Raw genomic sequence first — 27985 nt, 5'->3', positions numbered from 1 at the left:
TAGCTCAGTGGTTTGAGTACTGGCCTGCTAAACCCAGGGTTGTGAGTTCAATTCTTGAGGGGTCCATTTAGGGATCTGGGGCAAAAATTGGGGATTGTTCCTGCTTTGAGCAGGGGGTTGGACTAGATGACCTTCTGAGGTCCCTTCCAACCCTGATATTCTATGACCATCCCATCTGGTCCTGGACCTACAGCTCTAAAGGAAAGTTCACCTCCATCTGTCAGGCAATTGAGGGGGATAAGTAGCTACAACCATGCTGCCAAATCTGCAGTCACTGGACTCTCCAGAGGTACAAGCAGAGAAGGGTAGGGGGAAATTCCGCAAACATGCTCAAGTGTTATCTGGTGTGGGGTTTGATGCTGAAGAGGCAATTTGTGCCTACTGAGATAAGTCCACCTACCGCTGAAAGACACAGAACCTGGTGGTCCTTGTAGAGCTCCTATAAGAAACAAACTAAGAACCCATTAGTATTGTCTAATTCCTACCTCCCTGGCACCCATGTCACACACTCTCCAGACTGTCAAAAATTCAGGCATCCTCACCGGTCCACCTGATTAGTTCAGCATGCACTCTGGCCGCTCTCCCTTGCATCAAGTTTAAATTTCTCTTCCTCACCCATAACACCACCTTGGCCAACTCCTAGAAAAGGTTCAGGACCCCAATGTCAGAAACTCCATGTGGAGCTGGGTTGCCATGACAGATGGAGCCCATAAGAAATTGCAGCTCAGACTACACTGCCAACCCAGCAGTAGCTGGATCTCCCTAGTGAACGGCTATTTCCCATTCATGTTTCAGTGCTCTCTGCTTTAGGATATAGCTGCTTGAGGCTAGTGCATGCTAAGGAGACACCCAAAGCCCATTGAGAATCAATGGACACCCATTCTGGACATTTGGTGCATTTAAGGAAATGCCTTCCATTGGATACAGAAAGCTGTATGAAGGGTAGATGTTTAAAAAAAGTTGGGATTTTGAGCTGGTGATGGGGACTGGGAAGGAATTTCATGACTTCATAGTAGTCCTGGTTACAAATTTTCTAACAGCACATTCTGCATCAGAAATGGCCATTTAGTTGAAATTTAAACTTTCCATGGCAACATGTTGGTTTTGACAATCTTTGGAACATGACAATTTTGGTCAAAATTTGGAACACATTGCTTTTGATGACTTTTCTTTTTGGTGAAAAGAGAATTGAAACAGTGTTTTGATATGTTGAAATGTACCTTATCAGACTGCAATGTTTCAATTTCCCCATGCAACAGTTATTTTATTTTATATAATATAAAGTCACATTTTTAAATAGTCTAAATCAGAAAAAATAGTGTCCACTTTATAAAAAGGGTAAGTTTTGATTGACCTGAAAAGATTTTTTCCAAACATTTTGAAATTGTTTGGTTTCATTCTGAAATTTTGAAATGTAAGAATTTCCCTTCTGTAGAAGGTTCAACCATCTGGACTTCATAGGGACACCTTTGACATACCTTTTGCTAGTAAATTTCTCACCACTGAGAGATCAGAAAAAACATTTGGGGTCTTTTCCTGGCTCCTGCCTGATTCCCTATCTGGCCTGGGGATAGTCAGTTCTGGTAAGATTTTTAAAAGTATTTAGGAACCTAGCGATGTTTTCAGAAATATCTATTTTCCTATAATCATTGATTTCAATGGGAGTTAATCAGCTAAATGCTTTTGAAAATCCCACTAGGTCCTTAAATACCTTTAAAAATGTGGACCCTAGACTGAGTTTTAAAATAGAGACTAGGGAAGTTAGGTACCCATATATGTCAATGGCATTTGGGCACGTAACTCCCTTGGTCTTCTTTGAAAATCACAGCCAAATGATGTCAGGTGAAGAATTTCAAAGAAACCAATGGGAATTGGGTATTTGGCCAGGTTTTTAAAGGTATTTATGTGCCTAAATATGAAAATAGGTGGCTAGTGTGATTTGCAAAAGAACACCTAACTTAAATTAAAATTCATTGTTGTTTGCAGTGCTGTTATATCCATGCTGGCCCCAGGACATGAGAGAGAAAAGGTCGGTGATGTAGTATCTGAAGAAGAGCTCTGTGAAGCTCAAAAGCTTGTCCTTGCCACCAACAGAAGTAGGGTCAATATTACCTCAGCTGTCTTGTCTTTTTCATTAAAATTGATAGCTACTCAGGCCAGAAGGGACACAGGCTATAAGAGAACTTCTGGACCCGTCTGGGATTTGCTCCCCATTTAGGTACTTATAGATACTTATATGATATAACAAGATCCAATGGCTGGACGTAGAAGCAAGACAAATTCACACTGGCAATAAGGCATACATTTTTTAGCATTGAGAATAATTAACCACTGGAAAAACTTACAAAGGGTTATGGTGGATTCTCCATCTCTGGCAATTTTTAAAACAAGATTGAATATTTTTTCTGAAAAGAACTTCTCTAGGAATTATTTTGGGGCAGTTCTGTGGCCTGTGTTATATAGGAGGTCAAACTAGATGGTCTCAAAGGTCCTTTCTGGCCTTGGAATTTATGACTCTCTTGTGGACAGTTATTTCTGCCTTTTTTGGTTTAGCGTATATCTCACTGGAAGTCGTTTAAGCTAATGTGAGAAAGCCACATTTACACCAGACCAAGAGTGTCCACATAAGGGTTATTCTGGTATACCTGTAGCTGGGTAACTTGTAAAATTTCCCATGTAGAGAAGGTCACATATGAGCTTTCAGGGTGATTTTCTTCTGCACAAGCGTTTGTCAAACAGAGACTATGAGTGTTAACATTCATTACAAAGGGGGAATGAGACCCATGAAAGTCTCATATGTCATTAATAGTAATGACTTGATTCCCCTCTGGCTCAATCAATGCTTATAAGGCATACCTGTGTTGGTCACAGGAGTTAAAAAAACACACATATCACTATGCCAACTACTCCTGCTCCCGGAAACTCAGTGTAGACACAGCTATGAAGATGGAAGAATGCTTCTGTCAATGTAGCTAATGTTGTTGGGGGAATTAGTAATCATGTACTGGCAGAAAAACTTCTGTTTACACTAGGGGGGCTGTCGTGTAGACATAGCCTCTCACAGTGGTGCTGATCAGAACTAGCTCTCTTCATGTCAGTGGAGTCATGTCAGGATAAACCCAGGGTGACTTTTAAGAAAAACAGGCCCATGGTTCCAGAAATACAATAACCCACCTGCTTCACACACTGCATTCTGCTATTCTCCTCTCAGTCTTTTGAATTTTTCCTTAATAAGGTATCAGCAACAGAAAACAAAACACATGCATTATGAGTAATTTCTCACAGCTAAAAACACTAACCATATAATCGAGGAAATCACATTTGGGTTAAAAGATTGAAAGATGAGTCATTTTTTTTTCTTTAAGGATTGAGGTTCTCTTAGATCTAGGCATCAGGGATCTGATTTTGATCTGATTTTCATTGGTGTAACTCAGAAGGAGACTGGGTAAGAAAACAGAATTTCTACCCTGTGAGAAATTTAGGACATTCTGAAATTTATTTTAATCTCAAATTGGTTCAAAAAATCAAAACTTCAAAATATCTTGGAGAACTGAAATTGTGAAATATTTCAATTCAGAATTATCAAAATGACCTTATTAAATATTTTATTTCAACAACAGTGAAGCATTATAAGATAATAGAAAATATTATATATAAATATATATTATAAAATATAAGGTAATGTGTTATAATTTTAGTTGGCTAGCTAAAATAAAATAAGTAAAAGTTGAAACCAAATGAAAAGATAAAGTTGAAACAAAATGATACAGTCAAAATAAAATACTCCACTTTGGTTTTTGTAACATTTTGAAAATTTTCCATCAAAAATTGTCAGAATCAACATACTCCCACAAAACTTTTTGATTATGACAAAACAGCATTTTCTGATGGAAAACTGTTTTGTCAAAATATTTGAATTGTCTCTATTCAGAAGTAACTCCACTGAACTCACTTGTGTTACTCCTGATTCATGGTAGTCTAAGGGAAGACACAATTTGTCACTCTGGGGTTACACCAGTGTAAAACCAGTCTGAAACCAGAATCAAGCCTTAGATCTTATCATTATCTAGGTTTTATAATCTAGACGGTACCTGATCACTACAGTTTTCAAAACACCCCCAGAAATCATGAGGCCAGTCCTTGAGCATTTTGTTCACTTTAAAAGTAACCAATGATCTAGTTTTGGATTTACAATGGGTGTAATGTCACTTACACTGTTATTAAGTTGTGGTAATTCCACCCCTTGCTAATCATTTGCTCCTGCTTTATAAAGATGTAAATGAGGCCAGAATTTTCCCCAAAGGCTAAATCTTTGCAAAATCAGAATTAAGTTCTAAACCAGGATTTCATCTAAACAGAGAGTTTCAAAGCTGCCTAAAGGAACTGAATTTCTTAGTTTCATGGACTCATAGAGTTTGAGACCTGCCAATGTGACCTAGGGGAAAATTCCTTCCTGACCCCAAATCTGGTGATCGGGTGAACCCTGAACATGACTCACCAACCAGGCATCAAGAAAGAGGATTCTCGGTACCACTCAGAGCATTTGCCTACCCCAGCTGGTGTAATATTAATATTAATAAAATGGTTAATTATAATTAATAAAAAATAAAATTCCTTCCTAATTGCTTCCAGTGACTGGATGAAGCCCTGAAGCATGAGATTAGAAGATGCCCAACTCTTATTAACATTCATGGAAATTAGGAGCCAACTCCCCTAGTCAGCTTTGAAAATCTCAGATTTAGGTATAATAATCTGGAAATTATCTGGAATGCTGGAGATTTTGAAAGGCAAAAATGAAAGTTGGGTGCTCGGTCTCCCTTTGGCACCCTTGAAAATCCAACCCATCCACAACTAGCAGACACCCATGGACTACTTTAGGCTACTACTAATACAGTGACTGTTTGACACATGACAGTGTCACTATGATAAACAGTAGGGTATTGGGATTATTGTCACAGAATGGTGCAGTAGCTCCTCCATTGGAGACATGTTCCAATTCCACTGATGACCCGACCCTACCTTCAACACACACAAATGTCAGTACCTATTAAATATTTCTTGTTTGCGTCCATGCTTCCAAGGGCACTTCCCCATAAGTCTGAAAACAAGAAGGAAAAGACATTATTTCCCATAGTGCCTCTAGGAGATCATCAAGGCCTTTCCCTTTAATACTATGTAAAGAGTTGGATGGTCAGAAGCCCCATTAGCAGAAAAGTCAAGGGGGCACTGGCAGGTCACTCTCTCATGGGTTATGTGCTTTTGCAGCTTGATTCACACATTGATCCGTAACTGAAAAAGTTTATTGTAAGTAGAGGTGGTGAAAAAAATTCCAAATGTAATATTCTTTACATCAGAAAATACTCTTTTGTCAAAATTTAAACTTTCTAAACTTTCAACTTTTGTTGATTTTGACAAAATTTCATTTTAAAAAATAAATGTGAAATGAAGCAGGTTGACCTTATCAGAACAGAACATTTCAATTTTTCATTTTGAATTGACCTTTCATTTCCAAATTGATTGGCTTTTATAATACAGTGTAAATGAAACTATAGCAGACAGTCTTTAAAGAGTAAAAATAGGAAGACAACATTTAGATTTTATAGAAATGGAACATTTTGATTGACCCAAAATGGAAATCATTTGGTGGGAAAGGTCGAAAGGTCTTTTCATCCTGATTTGGAATACAAACTAAAGTCCAAATTTCCTGCGGAATGGTAAAACGAAATTTCGACCAATAATAATGAGTTTTGGTATTTGCAATATCACAGTGCCTAGATGACCAAGCCATGAAGCAGGACCCCATTGTGCTAGGTGCTGGACAGACACAAGACAGAAAGACAGTCCCTGCCTAGAGTGTTTGATAACTTTTGGAACATTCCTGCCGAGTAGTGAGTTGAGAACTAGGTGAGACAGGACAGCCTCAGGAGGTAGTGGTGGTCTTGTCAGTGGGTGTGTTAAATTTATTTGTTATGTTTACAGTCCTGCTGGGCTTACTGTTATTTCAGGATCATAGAAATGTAGGGCTGGAAGGGATCTCATGAGGTCATCTTGTCCTGCTACCTGTGCGGAGGCAGGACCAAGTAAGTCTGGACCATCCCTGATGGATGAATGTGCAAGCTCTTCTTAAAAGCTTCCAGTGAGTGGGATTCCTCAGCCTCCCTTGGAAGCCTGTTCCAGAGCATCTCTACCCTGAGAGTTAGAATGTTTGTTTGTTTGTTTTCTAAGTATAATTAATAGTTGGAGTTATCTTATGTATTATGAAATATATTTAGAAGAATTGTCAAAGAATTGCCAGATCTTAGGATGGACTGTATTTGCATGGTATAGTACAAATTTGTAGGAATGAATGTATGAATGAATGAATGAAGCTGGAATTTTCAAAGGGAATCAGGGAGTTAGACACCCAGCATGGGATTTTCAAAAGCACCTAAATGTCTTAGGAGCACACATCCACATTGACTTCTAATGATCCTAATGATCCTAAATCACTTAGGTGATTTCAGAAATCACAACCCCAAACCCCACTGAATTCGTGTGGGAGTTGGTTGCCCAACTGTCCTTTTGTCCCTTTGAAAATCTCCCCCCACCCACACAATTGTCTATCCCTTTTAGACCCTTTGGAAATTCTCAATCCAAATAAATAAATATAAAAGGCCAAGACATGCAAACACTGGTTATTAACAAATGGGAAGATTAATGTTCCTTGCTGGGATTTTCAAAGGAGACTGTGGGAGTTAGGTGCCCAAATCCCACTGGAATTCAACGCAAAATGGGCTTCCTAACTTTTCTAGGAGCCTCAGAAAATGACAGCACTATTGACAGGGAAGTAGCTTAGACACAGGAGATCTGACTTCAATTCCTGCACCTCCCATTTCCAACCTTCATGACCTTATACAAGCCACTTCCCTTCCCAGTGCCTCAGCTTCCTTTTCTATAAAATAGGTAAACTTTTAAAAAGCACACTGATATCTGTGGATAGGATGTGCTACCTATACAAAAGCTAACCACGTTTCAGGAGGAGCTAATTGAGTTAAAGAAAGGATAAGATGGTGGAAGAAGTTTGAGCAAAAGGGGTTACATGTGAGTGAATGTCATGAGTGGGGTGGAAATAAGGATGAGGGTATAGAAGGAACATTGAATGGGTGGGCGGGAAACCTGGTTTGGTACAAGCAGCTGGCTAGAGATCAGATTGATCCCATAACTTGGTTTGAGTAAAGCATCCATGTGATGGAATTGGAACAGCTCTGTAATAATTTCTGCACACTGTGTGTTGACCTGGTCATTAGGCCGTTTACTACACAAATATGCTGGTTTAGCTTAATTAAGGAGCAGTAAGGGTAATCAAGCAGGAAAAGAAAAAGAACAGCTCAGGATAAGCCACTTCTCAGCAAACACCTGAGATCAGATATTGACAATGCCATGATAGGTAAAGGCATGGGAACCAGAGAATCAAATGAATGCAGGCAGAATTATAGAGCAAGTTGTCTGGGGGAACTAGGGAAAGGAAACAAACAGACAGGCTCCCGCTGGGGTGTCTGAAGAAGCTAGGCCATTAGTTAAGATAGATTATGTGTTGTTTTAAAATTCATATTTTTCCTTCTAAATGTCTTGTACCTAGTGTTAAAAGAAACCAAAGTTTCTTTTCAGAAGGCTGTCTGATCATTCTATTTGCCACTGGTCACAGTGGCAATTTGATATACAGTAAAGCTTCACATAACACAAATCTCCGGGGCAGTTTGAGTTTAGAATCCACCCTCCTTTCCTCCTGACTTCACAAGCAGCGCTGAGCTCTGAGTTAATTCAGTTTCATTAATTTGGGCCCAATCCTGAACTCTGTGGGCTTGATTCTGCCGTCCTTACTCACCAAAGAAACCAGCACTCACTCAAGGGATCACGTCGGCTTTGAGATGGTAACTTGCATGAGTAACTGATACTTATATGAGCGAGGTCTTCAGGAGGAGGCCACATTTACAACAAAACTCTGCAGAAGATCTGATGGACCTAAGAAAACCCGTCAGACTCAATTTTTCAACCTTTATTCACTCAAGCAATGACTAATCTTTGCAGATGTGGGAAGGAGAACTCTGGGACTAATTACTAGAGCAAGGATCGCTCACAAGGGCATTGAAAGATTGGCTGCTTATTTTAAGCTTCAGGGATCCCCACCTATTGAGGTTGGTGTTCAAGGCAGACAATGCCATGGGGATTCTTTAGTAGTTTTCTGACTTCTGTGAGATCACTCATATGGGCTTATATCCCTAGATATGTTCTTTGGTTCATACTTTCAGAAGCCTGATGAGCTACGAAAGAAATGACCCTTTGTTCTCAAGGCAGGTGAGATACTTTCTTGATTTTATTAGAGAACTGAGGCTGGTCGACACATAAAACTTAGGTTGAGCTAGCTATGTTACTTAAGTGTGTGAAAAATTCACATCGCTGAGAGATAGCGAAGCTGACCTAAACCCCATTATAGACATTGCTAAGTGAATGGGAGAATTCTTCCATCAACCTAGCTGTGGCCTGTCGTGGGGTAGAATTATCTAAAGTGATGGGAATACCCCTTCCATCACCGCAGGACATATCCACAGCAAATATCCTCAAATATCTATAGTGGCACAGATGCGGTGCTGTAGCATCTGTAGAGTAGACAAGCTCTGGTACATGATGATGTTGTTCCTTGTTACAAAGATCTTATTGACTCAGCTAATCATGACAAAGCAGGTGCTAGGGGAGAAAATAACGGGCAATGGGGTAGATGGACTGGGAACAGAATGCACAGAATTAGGTTATGGTGATTGCTTGTTCAATAAGCATCTAGTTTTCTTTCTTTCTTTTTGAGTAATTAGCAAATTGTGTTGAGATGGGGTATAGAGACAAGACATGTTCCAGCCATTGGGGGGGCAGCATGGGAGAAAGAGTGAAGGGTCTAGTGGGAGAAGGGAACAAAGGAGGTGCAGAGCTGGGTGGGACTGGCAGACCCTGGAGGGCAGAGTGATAGGTGATCATGTAGTGTGGGTCTCTGGAGTGGTTGGAGAGGGATGTGGGAGGCGGCCATGTGCAGCTGATATTAAAGAAGCAGCTGCCAGAAGAACTTTCACTAGCCCCTGTGCGACTGGGGTGGCAGTAAGGAGGGACTGGGGATTCAGGTCCTTTGTCTCACCATTCAGAGGGATGTTCCTCCACAGTCATAGAATCATAGGAAAGTAGGACTGGAAGGGATTTCAACAGGTCTTCTAGTCCAGTGCTCTGCACAAAGGCAGGGCTAAGTATTATCTAGACCATTCCTGATAGGTGTTTGACTAACCTGCTCTTAAAAATGTCCAGTGATGGAGATTCCACAACCTCCCTAGGGAATTTATTCCAGTGCTTAACCACCCTGACCGTTAGGAAGTTATTCCTAATTTCTAACCTAAATTTCCCTTGAACAATTTAAGCCCATCGCTTCTTGGGCTGTCCTCAGTAGTTAACAAGAACAATTTATCACCCTTTTCTCTATAACAGAATTTTTATATACTTGAAGACTGTTACATGTCCCCCTTTAGTCTCCTCTTTCCAAGACTAAATAAACTGAATTTTGTCAATCTTTTCTTGTAAGCCATGTTTGCTGGACCTTTAATCATTTTTGTTGCTCTTCTATGGATTTTCTCCAGTTTGTCCATATCTTTACTGAAGTGTGGTGACCAGAACTGGACACAGAACTCCATCTGAGGCCATATCAATGCTGAGTAAAGTGGAAAAATTACTTCTGTCTTGCTTACAACACTCCTGCTACTACATCCCAAAATGATGTTTGCTTTTTTTGCAACAGTATTACATTGTTGATTCATATTTAGTTTGTGATCCACTGCATCCCCCAGATCCTTTTCTGCAACACTGCTTCCTAGGCAGTCATTTCCCATTTTGTATTTGTGCAATTGATTATTCCTTCCTAAGTATAGAGCTTTGGATTTTTCCTTATTGAATTTCATCCTGTTTACTTTAGACCATTTTTCCGGTTTGTCCAGATCATTTTGAATTGTAATCCTGTCCTACAAAGCGCTTGCAATCCCTCCCAGCTTGGTATCATCTATAAACATTATAAGTGTACTTTCTATTGCAATATCCACATCATTTATGAAGATATTCAATAGAACCGGACCCAAGAAAGATCTCTGCAGGACATGCCCGTCCAGCTTGATTGTGAACCATTGATAACTACTCTCTGAGTATGGCTTTCTAGCGAGTTGTGTACCTTCTTATAGTATATTTATCTAGTTTGGTGGTTTTCAACCTGTGGACCACAGACCCCTGGGGGTCTGCAGTCTATGTCTAAGATTTCTAAAGAGGAAAGACCTCCATTTGAAAAGTTTGGGGGATCTGCAAATGAAAAAAGGTTTAAAAGGCTGTATTTTCAAGAAGCAAGGCATTGCCCTGGACCATTCTTCAAGATTATTCCTGGTTTGTTCCAAAAAAATAATAATATGCAGAATACTATGGGCCTGAATCTTCCCTGCCTTGAGTCTGCATGTGGGATGATTTAGTTGGGGTTGGTCCTTCTTTGAGCAGGGGGTTGGACTAGATGATCTGTCTCTCTTCCAACCCTAATCTTCTATGATTCTATGTGCCCCTGAGCAAAATAGGTCTCACATCCCTTGGCACTAACTTTGCAGAGATGTAAATGGCCACACAAGGCATAAGTAGTGCTGCTCCCAACATTATTTGAGTTCACAGGAAATTTCAAGTTTTTGCTGAAAACTGAAAGATGTGGGATAAAAATGTGATTTGCAGTTTGTTCCTCAAATCCCCCTTCTTGTCTGTGAGCTGGGATTCCCAGCTGGACTCCATCTCTCACAATGCACCATAGTCTCCCTTTTCGGAGAGGGGAAGCTGGGCATCATGGAGGCCCTGCCCCATTGAGGATGATGCTTGTGTGAGGAACAAAGTACAGGTCCCATTTTTGGCCAAAATCTTGTGTTTTATGGCTGGAATAATTTGAAAAAAAAATACAATTTTCTGCAGACAGTTTTTGCCAAAGAAAAAAAAATGTGTTTTGCCAAAACCCAATTTTCCACTGAAAAACAGTTTTGAGGAAAACATTTCAAGCAGCCCTATATACAAGGCAGTTGTGACTCAGGCCTTGAATGCCAGTGGCATAGCTCTGTTTTTAATGTACTGTCATTTGTGATGGTGTGTGTCTGTCTGTAGATCCTGCCCACAAAGAATTCTTGAGCGTGTGCCTATCAGCACCAATAGTAGGTGAACGGTGAAGCCAAGCTTAGATCTTTAGGAAGGTTTCAATCCAGATCCTATTTGGTAGCCTTCTCTGAAATGTGCCTGCTGTATGGTAGGGCAGTCTTGGAATGAATAATGGGAAAGTATGCAGGCAAGTGTCCCAAAGCATGCATGAAAGATGATGGTGACGCAAGCTTTATACTGTGTTTTTGTTTTTTTCCCTCCATGCCAAGAATTTTGCTATTCCTGTCAAATTTAGCTTATTGTGCATTGTTCAGATTTTATCTCAAATAGAGCTTAACACGCTCTCCAAAAATATAAAGTTCAGTTCAAAGACCTGATCTTTTCTAGACAGCCCTTTCCGAATACCCAAAAGGACACGTGGAATAAAATGATGTCAATGTATGAACATTTAACTCTGTGTTTTCCAAATTATACTTTAGAATTTGTTCGGTTTTCCCCTAAACAAAACCCATGACAGATGCAAAAGGGGGAAATCAAACATCTGTCACAGGATTCATCCTCCTGGGATTCAGGAATACCCTGGAGCTGCAGACCCCTCTTTTCCTGCTGTTTCTAGTGATCTGCAAAACAAGCAGGGCTGGAAACATCCTAATCCTGGTGGTAGTTGTGGCTCATAAGCACCTTCACAACTCCATGTACTTCTTCCTAGGGAACTTGTCCTGCTTGGAGACCTGCTGCTCCTCCACCATCCTGTCCAGGGTACTGGCCAGTCTCCTGACTGGGGGAGAACCATTTCTTTCTATGCCTGCGTCACACAATAGTACATCTTTGGCTGCTTAGCAGCTACAGAATGTTATCTCCTAGCAGTGATGTCTGATGGTCATTATTTAGCAATATGCAAAGCCCTGAATTATACAATAATTATGCATGGCAGGTTCTGCCTCCATCTAGCAGCTGGGTCTTGGGTAAGTGGGTTACTGGCTAGTTCCATAGTCATGGGAATGATGTTACAATTAACTTTCTGTGGCCCCAATGAAATTGACCTTTTGTGTGTGTGTGTGTGATTTCAACCCATTTCCAAACATTTCCTTCAATGACACCCACCTTGTGGAACTTTCAGCTTCCACCCTGTCCTTTATATTCACCCTGCCCCATTTCTACGTATGCTGACATCCTAAGTGTGTATCATGTTTGCCATCTTGTGAATCCCTTTCACTGCTGCAAGGCAAAAGGTCGTCTCCACTTGCTCCTCTCACCTCATCGTGGTGACAGTTTCTGTTGGACCATCACTATTGTGTATGTGTTACTGAGAGACCTGAACAAAATGTTCTCTCTCCTGTACATGGTCCTGACTCCCCGGGTCAATCCCCTCATCTACAGCCTGAGAAACAAAGAGATCCAGGAGGCCCTGAGGAAAGCTCTCAGTATATTTATGGCTTTCAAGAGAATTCAGACCATCCAAGCTAATTTGTGTACAATAAATCAAAACGGAGAGAACCTGGATCCAAGAGTAGCAGTCAGGATTGCCCCTCTCGATGGGCTATTAACTCATACCAGGGGAAAGGGAAGCAGTTCCACAGAATGATTTAATCAATAAACATAAAGTCTTTGTGAATTCCACATGGGTGAATATTGGTCAGAAATGGAAAAAAACCAAAACCCCAGTTTACTGAAAAGTTTCCTTATTTTGAGGTTGTTACCCCTTAGAGGGGTTGAAAACAGGGCCACTTTTCCATATTTTTTAAATTTCAAGAGACTGCTCTAACACAGAAATATACCCTGTGCAGAATCACAGTATTACAGCTGCCCGACAGACATGTGTCTGCAAGATTAGTCTGTGGGGGTTTTTCTACTGTGTAACGCGAAGGAAATAAGAAAGGAAATTTGTGACCAGCTGCGAGCAAGAGATATTGGGCAATATTCCAATCTTATTTACACCAATGGTAAACATAGAGTAATGTTGCTGAAGCTGATGATGTTCCTCCAGATTTGCACAAGTTTAACTGACCTTAGAATCTGACCTGTTATTCCCTGATGGTGAGTTTTTATTGCCTGTTAATTTCCAAATCCATTTTCTAGTGCTGTGTGAGATGATAATACTTGGCAACGATGCTTCCTTCTGCACACTGAATATTATATAAATGAGCTATAATGTCGCTCATCATTTTCACTTTCTAGCCTCAGTGCTAGAATAGCCCCAATATATTCCACAGTAATCCGATTGTTCATCATAAGTTAAAGCACAAAATGGTTAAGAAAACTGCTGCAAACTTCATATCAAGGTCAAAGAAGACTAACATCTATAGAGATGGCCAAATAGTTTAGAGCAAGTGATGCACACAGTGACTTTTCCTAAATTTTCCATGAAGAACCACACACTGTTCCCCAATGTGCACTCATTATTCAAAATTACTCACCAAAGAATGTCAATAAATATTTGACCACAGACGTTCCCACGAGCAACCTGGGTTTATTACATTTTTATTCATGGTGTGTAATTTTTTCCTAAAGTGCTTAAGTGGCTTAGGAATGTAACCTCAGAATAACAAGATCCAAGGGCAAGAAGCTCAAACACCACAAATTCAAATTAAAAATTAGCCACATTTGTTAACAGCAATGGTGATTAACTATCAGAACAAACTACCAAGGGAAGTGGTGGAGTCACTTTCTCTTGATGTCTTCAGATTCAAACTGAATGCCTTCCTGGAGGATAGGATATAGTCAAACGTAAGTTATTAGACTCAAAACAGGGGCAATTGGGTGAAATTTAATGGTCCCTGTTATACAGGAGGTCAGAATAGATGATCTAATGATCCCTTTTGGGCTTAAAAATCTATGAATCTAGGCCACATAGAAAATCAATGACAGGTTTCAGAGTAACAGCCGTGTTAGTCTGTATTCGCAAAAAGAAAAGGAGTACTTGTGGCACCTTAGAGAGTAACAAATTTATTAGAACATAAGCTTTCATGAGCTACAGCTCACTTCATCGGATGCATGTAGTGGAAAATACAATAGGGAGATTTTATATACACAGAGAACATGAAACAATGGATATTACCATACACACTGTAACAAGAGTGATCAGGTAAGGTGAGCTAATACCAGCAGAAGAACAGGGGGTGGGGGGGGACCTTTGGTAGTGATAATCTAGGTGGGCCATTTCCAGCAGTTGACAAGAATGTGTGAGGAACAGTGGGAGGGAAGGGTGGGATACCCCTCAGACAGAGACAAACACCTACAAGATCTCTATCAAGTGTTCTTACAGCTACAATACCCACAGGCTGAAGTGAAGAAAGAGATTGACAGAAGAGTACCCAGAAGTTACCTACTACAGGACAGGCCCAACAAAGAAAATAACAGAACGTCACTAGCCATCACCTTCAGCCCCCAACTAAAACCTCTCCAACGCATCATCAAGGATCTATAACCTATCCTGAAGGAGGACCCATCACTCTCACAGATCTTGGGAGACAGGCCAGTCCTTGCTTACAGACAGCCTCCCAACCTGAAGCAAATACTCACCAGCAACCACACACCACACAACAGAACCACTAACCCAGAAACCTATCCTTGCAACAAAGCCCGTTGCCAACTGAGTCTACATATCTATTCAGGGAACACCATCAAAGGGCCTAATCACATTAGCCACACTATCAGACGCTCGTTTAACTGCACATCTACCAATGTGATATATGCCATCATGTGCCAGCAATGCCCTCTGCCATGTATATTAGCCAAACTGGACAGTCTCTACGTAAAAGAATGAATGGACACAAATCAGACGTCAAGAATTATAACATTCAAAAACCAGTTGGAGAACACTTCAATCTCTCTGGTCACTCGATCACAGACCTAAGAGTGGCTATACTTCAACAAAAAAGCTTCAAAAACAGACTCCAATGAGAGACTGCTGAATTGGAATTAATTTGCAAACTGGATACAATTAACTTAGGCTTGAATAGAGACTGGGAATGGATGAGTCATTACACAAAGTAAAACTATTTCCCCATGTTATTTCTCCCCCCCACCCCACCCCCCACTGTTCCTCTGATATTCTTGTTAACTGCTGGAATTAGCCTACCTGCTTGTCACCATGGAAGGTTTTCCTCCTTTCCCCCCCCTGCTGTGGGTGATGGCTTATCTTAAGTGATCACTCTCCTTACAGTGTGTATGATAAACCCATTGTTTCATGTTCTCTGTGTGTGTGTATATAAATCTCTCCTCTGTTTTTTCCACCAAATGCATCCGATGAAGTGAGCTGTAGCTCACGAAAGCTTATGCTCTAATAAATTTGTTAGTCTCTAAGGTGCCACAAGTACTCCTTTTCTTTTTGCGAATACAGACTAACACGGCTGCTACTCTGAAACCAGTAAATGTGATAGTCTCTAAGATGCCACAAGTACTCCTTTTCTCTCTTCATGGTTATCTATCTATCTATCTATCTATCTATCTATCTATCTATCTATCTATCTATCTATCTAACTATCTAGCAATCTATATGTAGGAATCAGGAAAGACTTACCTATTGACTTCTCATTACTAAATTTAAACACATGCATACTTCTTCATGGGTGCTCCAATTATTATTCTGATTATTTTCCCTCAATGTTAAATGCTGGAGATGTTTGTTTGTTTAAAAATATCCTTCATAAGATAAAAGATCTTTAAGAATAAATAAGGGAAAGCTACTGTCTGCAATGTACCCCCAAAAGTCACCAATAAGTCCAGACCACAGGTTTGGATAGTCAGGAGTTCTTGCATTTTAGATGCTCAAATGCAGTCATTCTCCATTGAGTTTCCTTACAATTCTCAAGTGCCTCAAAGTGCTGTCTGCCGGAGGTCATGGATCATGATGTCTTGCGCTCCTAATATATTCCTAAACTGTTCATTCACATTGACAGGGATTAATAATAATAATTATTATTATTAAAAAGCTATGTGAGATCAGGAAATGTTTTTTATCCCCATCCTCTCTGGGTCAGGCTCCATTGCACTAAAGGGGACTGACGCACACACGGCCAGATTTTTGTAGGAATTTAGGCATGTAATAATCCAGATTGGCACCTAGTAAGAATTTCTAAAGTGCCTATCTCCAATGGAAATCAAAGAGAGTTAGGGGTCAGGTTTTAAAGGGCATTCATGTGCCTAAAGATGTAGATTGGTGCCTAAATCCCACTGATTTAAAAGGATGTTCCCAGACCGTGAATACAGACCTTCGTGGCTCAAATCTGCCGTTCACTCAGATAACCTCATCAATGGCCAGCATGGGAAAAAAAGAGTAAGAACAATCCCTGCAGTTTCTGCTGATCCACCATGTGGATCGGAGAACAGCTCAGAGACCTTCCCCTCTGGTGGAACCTCCTGTGTTGGGTCCGGAGTTGGGAGGTTTGGGGGAAACCCAGGCCCGTCCTCTAGCCCGGGTTCCAGCCCAGGGGCCTGTGGACTGCAGCTGTCTAAAGTGCCTTCTGGAACAGCTGCACGACAGCTACAACTCCCTGGGCTACTTCCCCATGGCCTCCTCCCAACACCTTCTTTGTCCTCACTACAGGACCTTCCTCCTGATGTCTGTTAATGCTTGTACTCCTCAGTCCTCCAGCAGCACGTCCTCTCACTCCCAGCTCCTTACATGCACACCTCACCAAATGGAGTGACAGCCTTTTTAAACCAGGTGTCCTGATTAGCCTAATTAATTCTAGCAGCTTTGCAATTGGCTACAGGTGTCCTAATTAGTCTGCCTGTCTTAATTAGTTCGAGAAAGTTCCTGAATGTTCTGGAATAGTCCCTGTTATCTTACTCAGGGAAAAGGGATCTGCTTAACCTGGAACTAATGTATCTACCTTCAACCACTCTCTTGTAGCCATCTGGCCTGACCCTGTCACAGTGGTCACACTTTGTGACACTCGGCAATGGCAAAAGCTGTAAAAAATTTGAAATGGTCTTTGAGTTAACATGCCCCTTTTGCTAATCAAAATGTTTGTTCTGTGATGATTGCAGCTTCATCAACCTCTATCGTGAGCTTTCTAAGAAAAATGGGAAGCCAACTCTGCGTGTAGACAGTTTTCTGTTTTAAAATCCTTTTTATCCTCATGCTTTGTTCCAACTGCTAAATCCAAGTAAGCTTTTGGCCACTATATCACTGGTCACAGAGTCCCAAAGGGAAGAAACACAGGTGCACCAAACCCCAAAGTGTGGGGTAGGGTTCCCAGGTTCTTATGTAAGAATGGAAATATTGGGAAATGTCACCCCCAGACAGATGAGTCCAACAGACCTATCACCTGCGGGGGTGCTCGCAAGGAAACTAGAAAGTGGACAGCTCTGCAGTGAGCCATATAATCGTGACTCTTAGTTTTATCTCAAAGTCCCAAGCACACTGTGGAGAAAAGCTTTTTGTGTTAAATATTCAAACAGTTTCAAATAAGGGGTGAGAAAGCTCATAGTGCACATCTCTGGATCCAGTAAGGGAGGCCTCCAGCAAAAAAAGAAAGATATGGCTTGACATCTTGACATCCTCAAATTTCTAAAATAGACATTACTAAAATAAAATAAAATAAATAAAATAAAACTTAGGGAAAGCAACAACCATAAATCATTCCAGGCTTCTGTATATAGCAAATCCCCATCTTTCCCAACACACACACACACACACACACTATTCAAGATTTTGGGTAACCCTTAATACTAATAATTCATATGAGCTGTGCCTTGGACCCCATTCTGGGAGGAAAAAATGTGCGTGAAATCGAATGTGTTCATAAGTGAAGCAAGTGGAAAACTTGCAATTGAACATTTTATTTTATTCTACTTCATTTTATTTTATTGCACACCCATGGGTCCCCACCAAAGAAAGGACAAGCTTCCCAAAATTTAGACTGTAAAATACTTATGAAAATATTGCGTGAAAGAACAGTTCATCAGGTAAAATCTTGAGCCATGGTTCTGTGGCACCAATAATATGTATCCCCTTTCTGCATCCACATTAAAAAAGTTCCACTACAACAGGCCAGCTGGCAACCTCAAACTGGGCCAGGGCCCAACGTTTACATAGGGGTGTTTCACTGAGTCAATCATTGTCCTTTGCCCAGGACTCAAGAGATGAAAAGGAAGAGTAGCTCACCATGGGAACAATTTTCCAAGAGGTGTGGTGGATTTTCCATCAGTTGGAGTCTTTAAGTCAAGACTGGACGTTTCTTCCTAGTAGATAGGGGCACAACTAGAAGTGATGCTCTTAATGCAGGAATCATGGGATGAGAATCTCTGTCCTGTGTTGTGCACAGGGTTGGCAGAACTCATTTTTCTAAATAATTCTGATGGATGTTATCAATGCTTTCTAAAGCATTTTTTAGATTTTTATTGATTTAAATTTTCACAGTGGTGTGAAATTGGTGGGGGGGGGAAGGGGAAGGGGAGAATTTAGTGACAGTAAAGCTTTATTAACCATTAAAACACAATTTGTTAACATCCCATATCAAAATGTACAATAAATATCCTTCAACCAACAAATCATACCTGGTTTTACTATTCATTTGCTTGTAACAAGCCTAATTCAAAAGTCTTAATCACTGGATTTTGACACTAAAAATTTTAAGCACCATTTTTTCCTTTGCATATCCATAAATTTCAGTTATTATGAATGGAAATATTTTGTCTCAGTTTATGTATTACTAGTGAAATTGATGTTTACAGTTCTGTCTTGTGAATATAGCACTGGATGGTGCATCATCACTAGACCTGGTTGAAATGTCCAGCTTTCCATTTAAAAATGCTGATTCATTGCAATTGATGTGTTTTGGGGGGAGCTATTGATTTAGTTCAAATTTTTGATGGAAAATTATTGAAATGTTTTGGTTATTAATATTAAAACTATTAATTATTATATTATATTATATTATATTATATTATATTATATTATATTATATTATATTATATGAGAAAAGTTTTAATATATTATATTATATTAATTAAAACTTTTCTCATATAATATAATATAATATAATATAATATAATGTAATATAATATAATAATTAATAGTCAAAACAAGACCTGAGTTCTCAATGACACTATTCCTAGGCCAGAACAAAAGTGATGCTGCCATTATGGAGACAGTTTATGGCAGAGTCAAACATCTTGCTCTGCACAGACAGCAGTGCGGGAGAAGAGCGGCTAGTCCTATTGGAAAAGGGGAAGAGTCAATGGAGACTACACCAAATAGGAGCCCGAGGAGGATACAGGATGGGTTGAAGAGGATTACAAGGGAGAATAGGAATGGAAAGAACTTTCATCCAGACGGAGCAGGGGATAGACCGGAGAATCGCACGGTCACCAGGAAAAGGCAGGTCTACGTGATCGGGGACTCCTTATTGAGAAGAATAGACAGGCCTGTAACCAGAGCTGATCCAGAGAATAGAAGGGTGTGCTGTCTTCCAGATGCTAAGATACAGGATGTGGACCTGAGGTTGAAAAGGATCCTAAAGGGAGCAGGAAATAATCCACTGATTGTCCTTCATGTGGGAACAAATGATACCGGTAGATTCTTGCTGGAACGTATCAAGGGAGACTACGCCAGGCTGGGGAAAACGCTTAAGGAAATCAAGTTTCAGAGTAGCAGCCGTGTTAGTCTGTATTCGCAAAAAGAAAAGGAGTACTTGTGGCACCTTAGAGACTAACAAATTTATTAGAGCATAAGGTTTCGTGAGCTACAGCTCACTTCATCGGATGCATTTGGTGAAAAATACAGAGGGGAGATTGATATACACACACAGAGAACATGAAACAATGGGTTTATCATACACAGTGTAAGGAGAGTGATCACTTAAGATAAGCCATCAAATACAAATACAAATCAGACGTCAAGAATTATAAAATTCAAAAACCAGTTGGAGAACACTTCAATCTCTCTGGTCACTCGATTACAGACCTGAGTGGCTATTCTTCAACAAAAAAGCTTCAAAAACAGACTCCAACGAGAGACTGCTGAATTGGAATTAATTTGCAAACTGGATACAATTATCTTAGGCTTGAATAGAGACTGGGAATGGATGAGTCATTACATAAAGTAAAACTATTTCCCCATGTGATTTCTCCCCCCCCCCCACTCCCCACTGTTCCTCAGATATTCTTGTTAACTGCTGGAAATAGCCTACCTTGCTTGTCACCATGAAAGGTTTTCCTCCTTTCCCCCCTCCCCCCGCTGCTGGTGATGGCTTCTCTTAAGTGATCACTCTCCTTACAGTGTGTATGATAAACCCATTGTTTCATGTTCTCTGTGTGTGTATATCAATCTCCCCTCTGTATTTTCCACCAAATGCATCCGATGAAGTGAGCTGTAGCTCACGAAAGCTTATGCTCTAAGGAAATCAAGGCTTAAGTGATCTTCAGTGGGATTTTGCCTGTTCCTAGAGAAGGGCAACAAAGGTGTGACAAGATTATGACTATCAACAGATGGCTCAGGCTGTGGTGCTATAAGGAGGGCTTTGGGATGTATGGCCACTGGGAGGCATTCATGAACAGAGGACAGTTCTCTTGGGATGGACTTCATCTGAGTAGGGAAGGAAATAAACTTCTAGGATGGAGGCTGGCACAACTGATCAAGAGAGCTTTAAACTAGGAATTTGGAGGAGATGGTTAGGAGATGTCCAGGTAATCTCGATGCCGGATTTTAGCATTGAGAGGGAAGAAAACAAAGTAAGAAAGGATACAGCTGTGGGTAGGAGAATGGACATAAGGAGGAAGGGCAGGGTGGATACCAGTCTAATAGGTCATACTGGCTGTAGAATATCTGTGCCTAATCAGGTAAAGAATGTGAGTGAAGCCAAACAGCAAAAAATCAGATGTTTGTACACCAATGTGAGGAGCCTAGGTAAGAAAATGGAGGAACTAGAGCTACCGGTGCAGGAAGTGAAACCAGATATTATAGGGATAACAGAAACATGGTGGAATAGTAGTCATGACTGGACTACAGCTATTGAAGGGTATGTGCTGTTTAGGAAAGATAGGAATAAAGGTAAAGGTGGTGGAGTAGCATTGTATATCAATGATGAGGTAGAATGTAAAAAAATAAGAAGCGATGGAATGCATAAGACAGAGTCTGTCTGGGCAAAAATCACATTGGGGAAGAAAACTACTAGAGCCTCCTCTGTGATTGTACTTGGGGTGTGCCATAGACTGCCGGGATCTAATTTGGATATGGATAGAGCCTCCTTTAATGTTTTTAGTGAAGTGAATCCTAATGGAAACTGTGTGATCATGGGAGACTTTAACTTCCCAGATATAGACTGGAGGACAAGTGCTAGTAATAATAAAAGGACTCAGATTTTCCTAGATGTGATAGCTGATGGACTCCTTCATCAAGTAGTTGCTGAACTGATTAGAGGGGATGCCATTTTAGATATGGTTTTGATGAGTAGTGAGGACCTCATAGAAGAAATGGTTGTAGGGGACAACCTTGGTTCAAGTGATCATGAGCTAATTCAGTTCAAACTGAATGGAAGATTAAACAAAAATAAATCTGTGACTGGGTTTTTGATTTCAAAAGGGCTGACTTTCAATAATTAAGGAAATTAGTTAGGGAAGTGGATTGGACTGAAGAACTTACGGATCTAAAGGCGGAGGAGGCCTGGGATTACTTCAAGTCAAAGCTGCAGATGCTATCGGAAGCCTGCATCCCAAGAAAGGGGAAAAAATTCATAGGAAGGAGTTGTAGACCAAGCTGGATGAGCAAGCATCTCAGAGAGGTGATTAAGAAAAAGCATACAGGGAGTGGAAGATGGGAGGGATCAGCAAGGAAAGCTACCTTATTGAGGTCAGAACATGTAGGGATAAAGTGAGAAAGGCTAAAAGGCAAGTAGAGTTGGACCTTGCAAAGGGAATTAAAACCAACAGTAAAAGGTTCTATAGCCATATAAATAGGAAGAAAACAAAGAAAGAAGAAGTGGGACCGCTAAACACTGAGGATGGAGTGGAGGTTAAGGATAATCCAGGCATGGCCCAATATCTAAACAAATACTTTGCCTCAGTCTTTAATAAGGCTAAAGAGGATCTTAGGAATAATGGTAGCATGACAAATGGGAGTCAGGATATGGAGGTAGATTTTACCATATCTGAGGTAGAAGCGAAACTCAAACAGCTTAATGGGACTAAATCGGGGGGCCCAGATAATCTTCATCCAAGAATATTAAAGGAATTGGCACCTGAAATTGCAAGCCCATTAGCAAGAATTTTTAATGAATCTGTAAACTCAGGGGTTGTACCGTATGACTGGAGAATTGCTAACATAGTTCTATTTTTAAGAAAGGGAAAAAAAGTGATCCGGGTAACTACAGGCCTGTTAGTTTTACATCTGTAGTATGCAAGGTCTTGGAAAAATATTTGAAGGAGAAAGTAGTTAAGAACATTGAGGTCAATGATAAATGGGACTAAATACAACATGGTTTTACAAAAGGTAGATTGTGCCAATCCAACCCGATCTCCTTCTTTGAGAAAGTAACAGATTTTTTAGACAAAGGAAATGCAGTGGATCTAATTTATCTAGATTTCAGTAAGGAGTTTGATACGGTTCCACATGAGAAATTATTAGTTAAATTGGAAAAGGTGGGGATCAATATGAAAATTGAAAGGTGGATACAGAATTGGTTAAAAGGGAGACTACAGAAGGTCATACTGAAAGAGGAACTGTCAGACTGGAGGGAAGTTACCAGTGGAGTTCCTCAGGGATCGGTTTTGGGACCAACTTATTTAATCTTTTTATTACTGACCTCGGCACAAAAAGTAGGAGTGTGCTAATAAAGTTTGCGGATGATACAAAGTTGGGAGGTATTGCCAATTTAGAGAAGGACTGGGATATCATACAGGAGGATCTGGATGACCTTGTAAACTGGAGTAATAGTAATAGGATGAAATTTAATAGTGAAAAGTGTAAGGTCATTCACTTAGTAATTAATAACAAGGATTTTAGTTATAAGCTGGGGATGCATCAATTAGAAATAATGGAGGAGGAGAAGGACCTTGGAGTATTGGTTGACCACAGGATGACTATGAGCCGCCAATGTGATATGGCCGTGAAAGAAGCTAATGCAGTCTTGGGATGCATCAGGTGAGGTATTTCCAGTAGAGATAAGGAGGTGTTAGTACTGTTATACAAGGCACTGGTGAGACCTCATCTGAAACACTGTGTGCAGTTCTGGTCTTCCATGTTTAAGAAGGATGAATTCAAACTGGAACAGGTACAGGAAAGGGCTACTGGGATGATCCGAGGAATGGAAAACCTGTCTTATGAAAGGAGACTCAAAGAGCTTGGGTTGTTTAGCCTAACAAAAAGAAGGTTGAGGGGAGATATGATTGCTCTCTATAAATATATCAGAGGGATAAAGACCAGAGAGTGAGAGGAGTTATTTAATCTCAGTACCAATATGGACACAAGGACAAATGGATATAAACTGGCCATCAGGAAGTTTAGACTTGAAATTGGATGAAGGTTTCTAAGCATCAGAGGAGTAAAGTTCTGGAATAGCCTTCCAAGGGAAGCAGTGGGGGCAAAAGACCTATCTGGCTTCAAGATTAAACTTGATAAGTTTATGGAGGAGAAGGTATGATGGGATAACATGATTTTGGCAATTAATTGATCTTTAACTATTCATAGTAAATAGGCCCAATGGCCTGTGATGGGATGTTGGATGGGGTGGGATCTGAGTTACTACAGAGAATTCTTTCCTGGGTATCTGGCTGGTGAATCTTGCCCACATGCTCAGGGTTCAGCTGATCGCCATATTTGGGATCAGGAAGAAATTTTCCTCCAGGGCAGATTAGAAGAGGCCCTGGGGGTTTTTATCCTTCCTCTGCAGCATGGGGCATGGGTTACTTGCTGGAGGATTCTCTGTACTTGAAGTCTATAAACCATGATTTGAGAACTTCAATAGCTCAGACATAGGTGAGAGGTTTATTGCTGGAGTGGGTGGGTGAGATTCTGTGGTCTGCGTTGTGCAGGAGGTCAGACTAGATGATCATAATGGTCCCTTCTAACCTTAATGTCTATGAGCCTCCTGGTTTATGTGTTATGTCCCTTACAGGTCATGTTTCAGGATTTCAGCCGGCTGCCTGCAAGGGTTAGGAAGGGATTTTTTTCTACCCTAATTTTTTTTTAATTTCCTTTCCCTGAAGCATCAGGGATGGCCAGGGCTGGAGATGGGACATTGGCGGAGAGGCCTGGGGCTCTGAGGTCGCACCAAGCATTTTCTCTGTCTCTCAGATGCTGGGCTGGCTGATTCTTGCTCACGTGACCAGGGTCTAACCGATCGGATCTGTGGGTTTGGGGAGCATTTTTCCCCTGCTCAGACTGGCAGTGACCTTGGTGTGTGTGGGGGGTCACTTTCCTCTGCAGCGTGTGTGTGTGGGTCACTTGCCAGGATTATTTGGGTGTATCTCACTTAACCATTTCCCTGCCATTGTGGGGCCTCAGGCACCGAGGCACCTTGGTTCCTCCTGTTCATTGCCTGTGGCACATCACAGCTCCGTCTCCTGAGGGCTGTGATACTTTGGTCTACTTAGGGTTGTGGGATTCGGTGTCAAGGTGCTGGTGGTGGTGGGTGGTAGCCTGTGCTGTACAGGGAGTTGGACGAGATGATCTGGCGCTCCCTTCTGGCCTGACACTCCATTGGTTCATCTGCACTTCAGTAAAAATCCCATGATGCCAAGTCTCAGAGGCTGGCTCAATTGACTGTGGGTCACAGGGCTTGGGCTGAGGGGCTCAACATAGCCATGTAGATGTCTGGGCCTGGGTTGCAGCCTAGGCTGAGACCCACCTCCACTGCAGGGCTTCAGAGCCCGGGTTGCACCCCCAAATGTCTACACTACCATTTTCAGCCCTGTGGCCCAAATCCCCACAAGCCCAAGTCAGCTGACCTGGACCAGCCCTGGCCTTGCCGTGTGTCTTTTGTTTCAATGTAGATGTGCCCCCTGACTGCCCAAGTCTGGGTGTGGATTTCACTGGCTGGCATGGCACTAGAAGTGATTCATTGCAATGTCTAGGTCCCCTTGGGGATCCAGCCCTGAGCCCTATTTTACATGCGGACTTTGTTTCAGTCTATAGAATTCACCAAAATCTTATTAACCATCAATCTTCAACAAGGAAAATACAGCTCAATTTTAGTCTGAACACAGAGATCCTGGTTCTGATGGAATTTACAGTTTCAAATCTTTACACATTCTCAACTGTTATGAGCTCACAATAACAAAGATTTAGCATGAAATAAGGGGCTACACAACATCTGAGCATTAAACTGTAAATCAGCTGCACTCATCGTTAATTTGTCTTTCAAAAAATACCGTGGCCTTTCTGAATTCTTGTCAAGTCTACACATTTACTGACATTTTTTTCTCAGAGCCTCTTTCACCTCTTTGTTTCTCAGGCTGTATATGAAGGGATTGGCCATATGGGTCAGAACTGTGTAGAAGAGAGAAAACACTTTGCTGACGTCTCTGAGTGTCTTGGTTTTTGGTAGCAGATATACAATGCTCAAGGTCCCATAGAAAATCGTCACTACAATGAGATGAGAGGAGCAGGTGGAAAAGGTCTTTTGCCTCCCAGTGGTGGACGAGATTCGCAGGATGGTGGAGATGATACAAACAGGATGTCTTTAACTTTAAACAGTTAAAGCAAATGGCGGCAGGGTAAATAAAGTACCCACAATGGTAATTAAAAACTCCACCTGGTAGATGTCATTGTGGTAGAGATTTATTATTTGTTTAAATTCACAGAAGAAATGGTCAATTTCATTGGGGCCACACAAAGTTAACTGTAACACCATACCCATTACTATGGAACTAGCCAGTAACCCACTCACCCAAGACCCAGTTGCTAGCTGGAGGCAGAGCCTGCCATTCATAAGGGTTGTATAATGCAGTGGTTTGCATATCGCTAGATACCAATCATAAGACATTGCTGCTAGGAGATAACACTCAGTAGCTGCAAGGAAACCAACAAAGTAACATTGTGTGATACAGCCACCAACAGAAATGGTTCTGTCCCAGTCAGGAGACTGGCCAGCATGCTGGGCAGGACAGTGGAGGTATAGCAGGTCTCCAAGCAGGACAAGTTCCCCAGGAAGAAGTATATGGGGGTGTGAAGGTGCTGATCAGCCACAACTACTGAGGATGTTCCCCGCCATGGTCACAATGTAGATCACTAGAAACAGCAGTAAGAGAAGGATCTGCAGTTTGAGGATAGCCCCAAATCCCAGGAGAATGAGCTCTGTGAGGAAGGTTTGATTTCCAAGTTCCTTGTTTGTCATGGGGGAAATGAACTAAACCCTGCAATAGAACGAGAACAGCATTTATTAAACTTCAATATCACATTATCAATTTAAATGCTTTAATGTCAAAAGGCTTCCTCTCCTTTAAGCCACCAACCCAAATACTGGGCTTAACACACAGGCTGATGGGCTGAGAGTCGTACAATGGGGGCTGATGACACTGGCAAGTGAGTGAGAAAAATGGACACACAAACACACTGCTAAGGCACGCTCAGATTTGTGCAAAGACTCTAATTTATCTGACTAACAACAGAGTAAGCCTTACTCCCTTGATTCCACTCCACAGAGCTTGCACTAGTGGTTTACAGTGAGTAAACCAGTTCACCACGAGGAGTCTGTCAAATGAAGCGTAAGCACTGGATTCCCTGAATTCAGCAAGCCTCATTTGGGCTGGTAAAACACCCCACAGTTTTGCTGGATGAGAATCGGTTTGGTTTGGACTTCAGAAGGTTCCCTTGTCCTCAGCATAAACCAACGCTCCATGAATGAGGCTGTGCCAGTGTAAACCCTCACCTCCTAAGTCTTTTTGGGTAATCATTGTTTGATGTCATTTGTGCTGTGCCATGTAGATCATTTTTTTATGCTGCTTTGTGCTCATCACATACTAACTTTTGGATTTCTCTGCCAAAGGGCTTCTAACAATGACTAATGAGCACCCTGCCCTGCTTGCTCAGGTCTCATTCAACAAAGCTGGGGAAAGGGATCAGGCTTAGCTAAGCCTACCTAAACTCAGCCCTGTTCCTAGTAACGGGTATGCTCTAGGGCTTGTCTACAGGGGGATTTACACAGGTATAATTAAACCAGTGCAACTCCGAATCAGCACCCTTTCATCCCGGCTAAGAGTTGCCTTTTTCCCAGTTTAGACTATGTCACTTTGAAAGCAATGTAAACGGAGCCAGAAAATAGCACTCCATCCAGAATAAGTGGGTCCACACAGAGAGTTTTACTGGTATAACTATTGTGATATATTTACATTGGCATATTTTCCTGTATTATGTCCCAAGCTGAAACTAGTTTGTGGTGAAAAATCCTTACTCCTTGCATTTGGTTTTGTCCTCAGTAGGAGGCCAGTACCAGGTCTGGATCACTGGACTGTACTGGGTGGTAAAACACTTGCCCTAGCCACACTGTGGTTATTGTTTGGATTGGCAGACTGTGATCAGTGACTTTTCACCTGCACTCATTTTACCTCTTCTGCTGAAGTGATACATTCTCTTTTTGTGCACCTTTCCTGCAAGATGGCCCTTTTCAGACTGACTCTGATGATTGCATGCTTTACTACAGAGCCCTCCAGCCTGCAAGCAGGACCAGGAACCACCTCCCACTGTTAAAGAGATAGCATTAGCTTGCAATTCCTATACAGTCCTCAATACACTACACTTGCCCCTCCTTGTTGAATCAGGGCTGTGTAGTGAACGAGACTGTTGTCTGTAAGACCCTTTCTTCCTTCATTCCAGAAGCTGGAAATTCCACAAAGAATGAGGTAGGGACTTAAGGGAGAGAAATTA

At 41.2% G+C, this 27985-nt stretch overlaps 1 protein-coding gene across 1 annotated transcript in view; it reads right to left on the bottom strand.

The window, feature by feature from the left end:
• Window positions 1-26254, bottom strand: part of LOC119842200 (olfactory receptor 10A7-like) — a 35338-nt gene extending 9084 nt beyond the window's left edge. The window contains 1 exon segment of the mRNA XM_038370102.2: window positions 25560-26254. Within this exon segment, the coding sequence (XP_038226030.1) occupies window positions 25560-26105 (546 nt within the window). The 5' untranslated portion in view covers window positions 26106-26254.
• Window positions 26255-27985: the final 1731 nt, after the last annotated feature.

This window comes from Dermochelys coriacea, chromosome 13 (genome assembly GCF_009764565.3).
Source record: "Dermochelys coriacea isolate rDerCor1 chromosome 13, rDerCor1.pri.v4, whole genome shotgun sequence".
NCBI classification, from domain to species: Eukaryota; Metazoa; Chordata; order Testudines; family Dermochelyidae; genus Dermochelys; species Dermochelys coriacea.
This window is presented reverse-complemented; position numbering and strand designations above follow the sequence as displayed.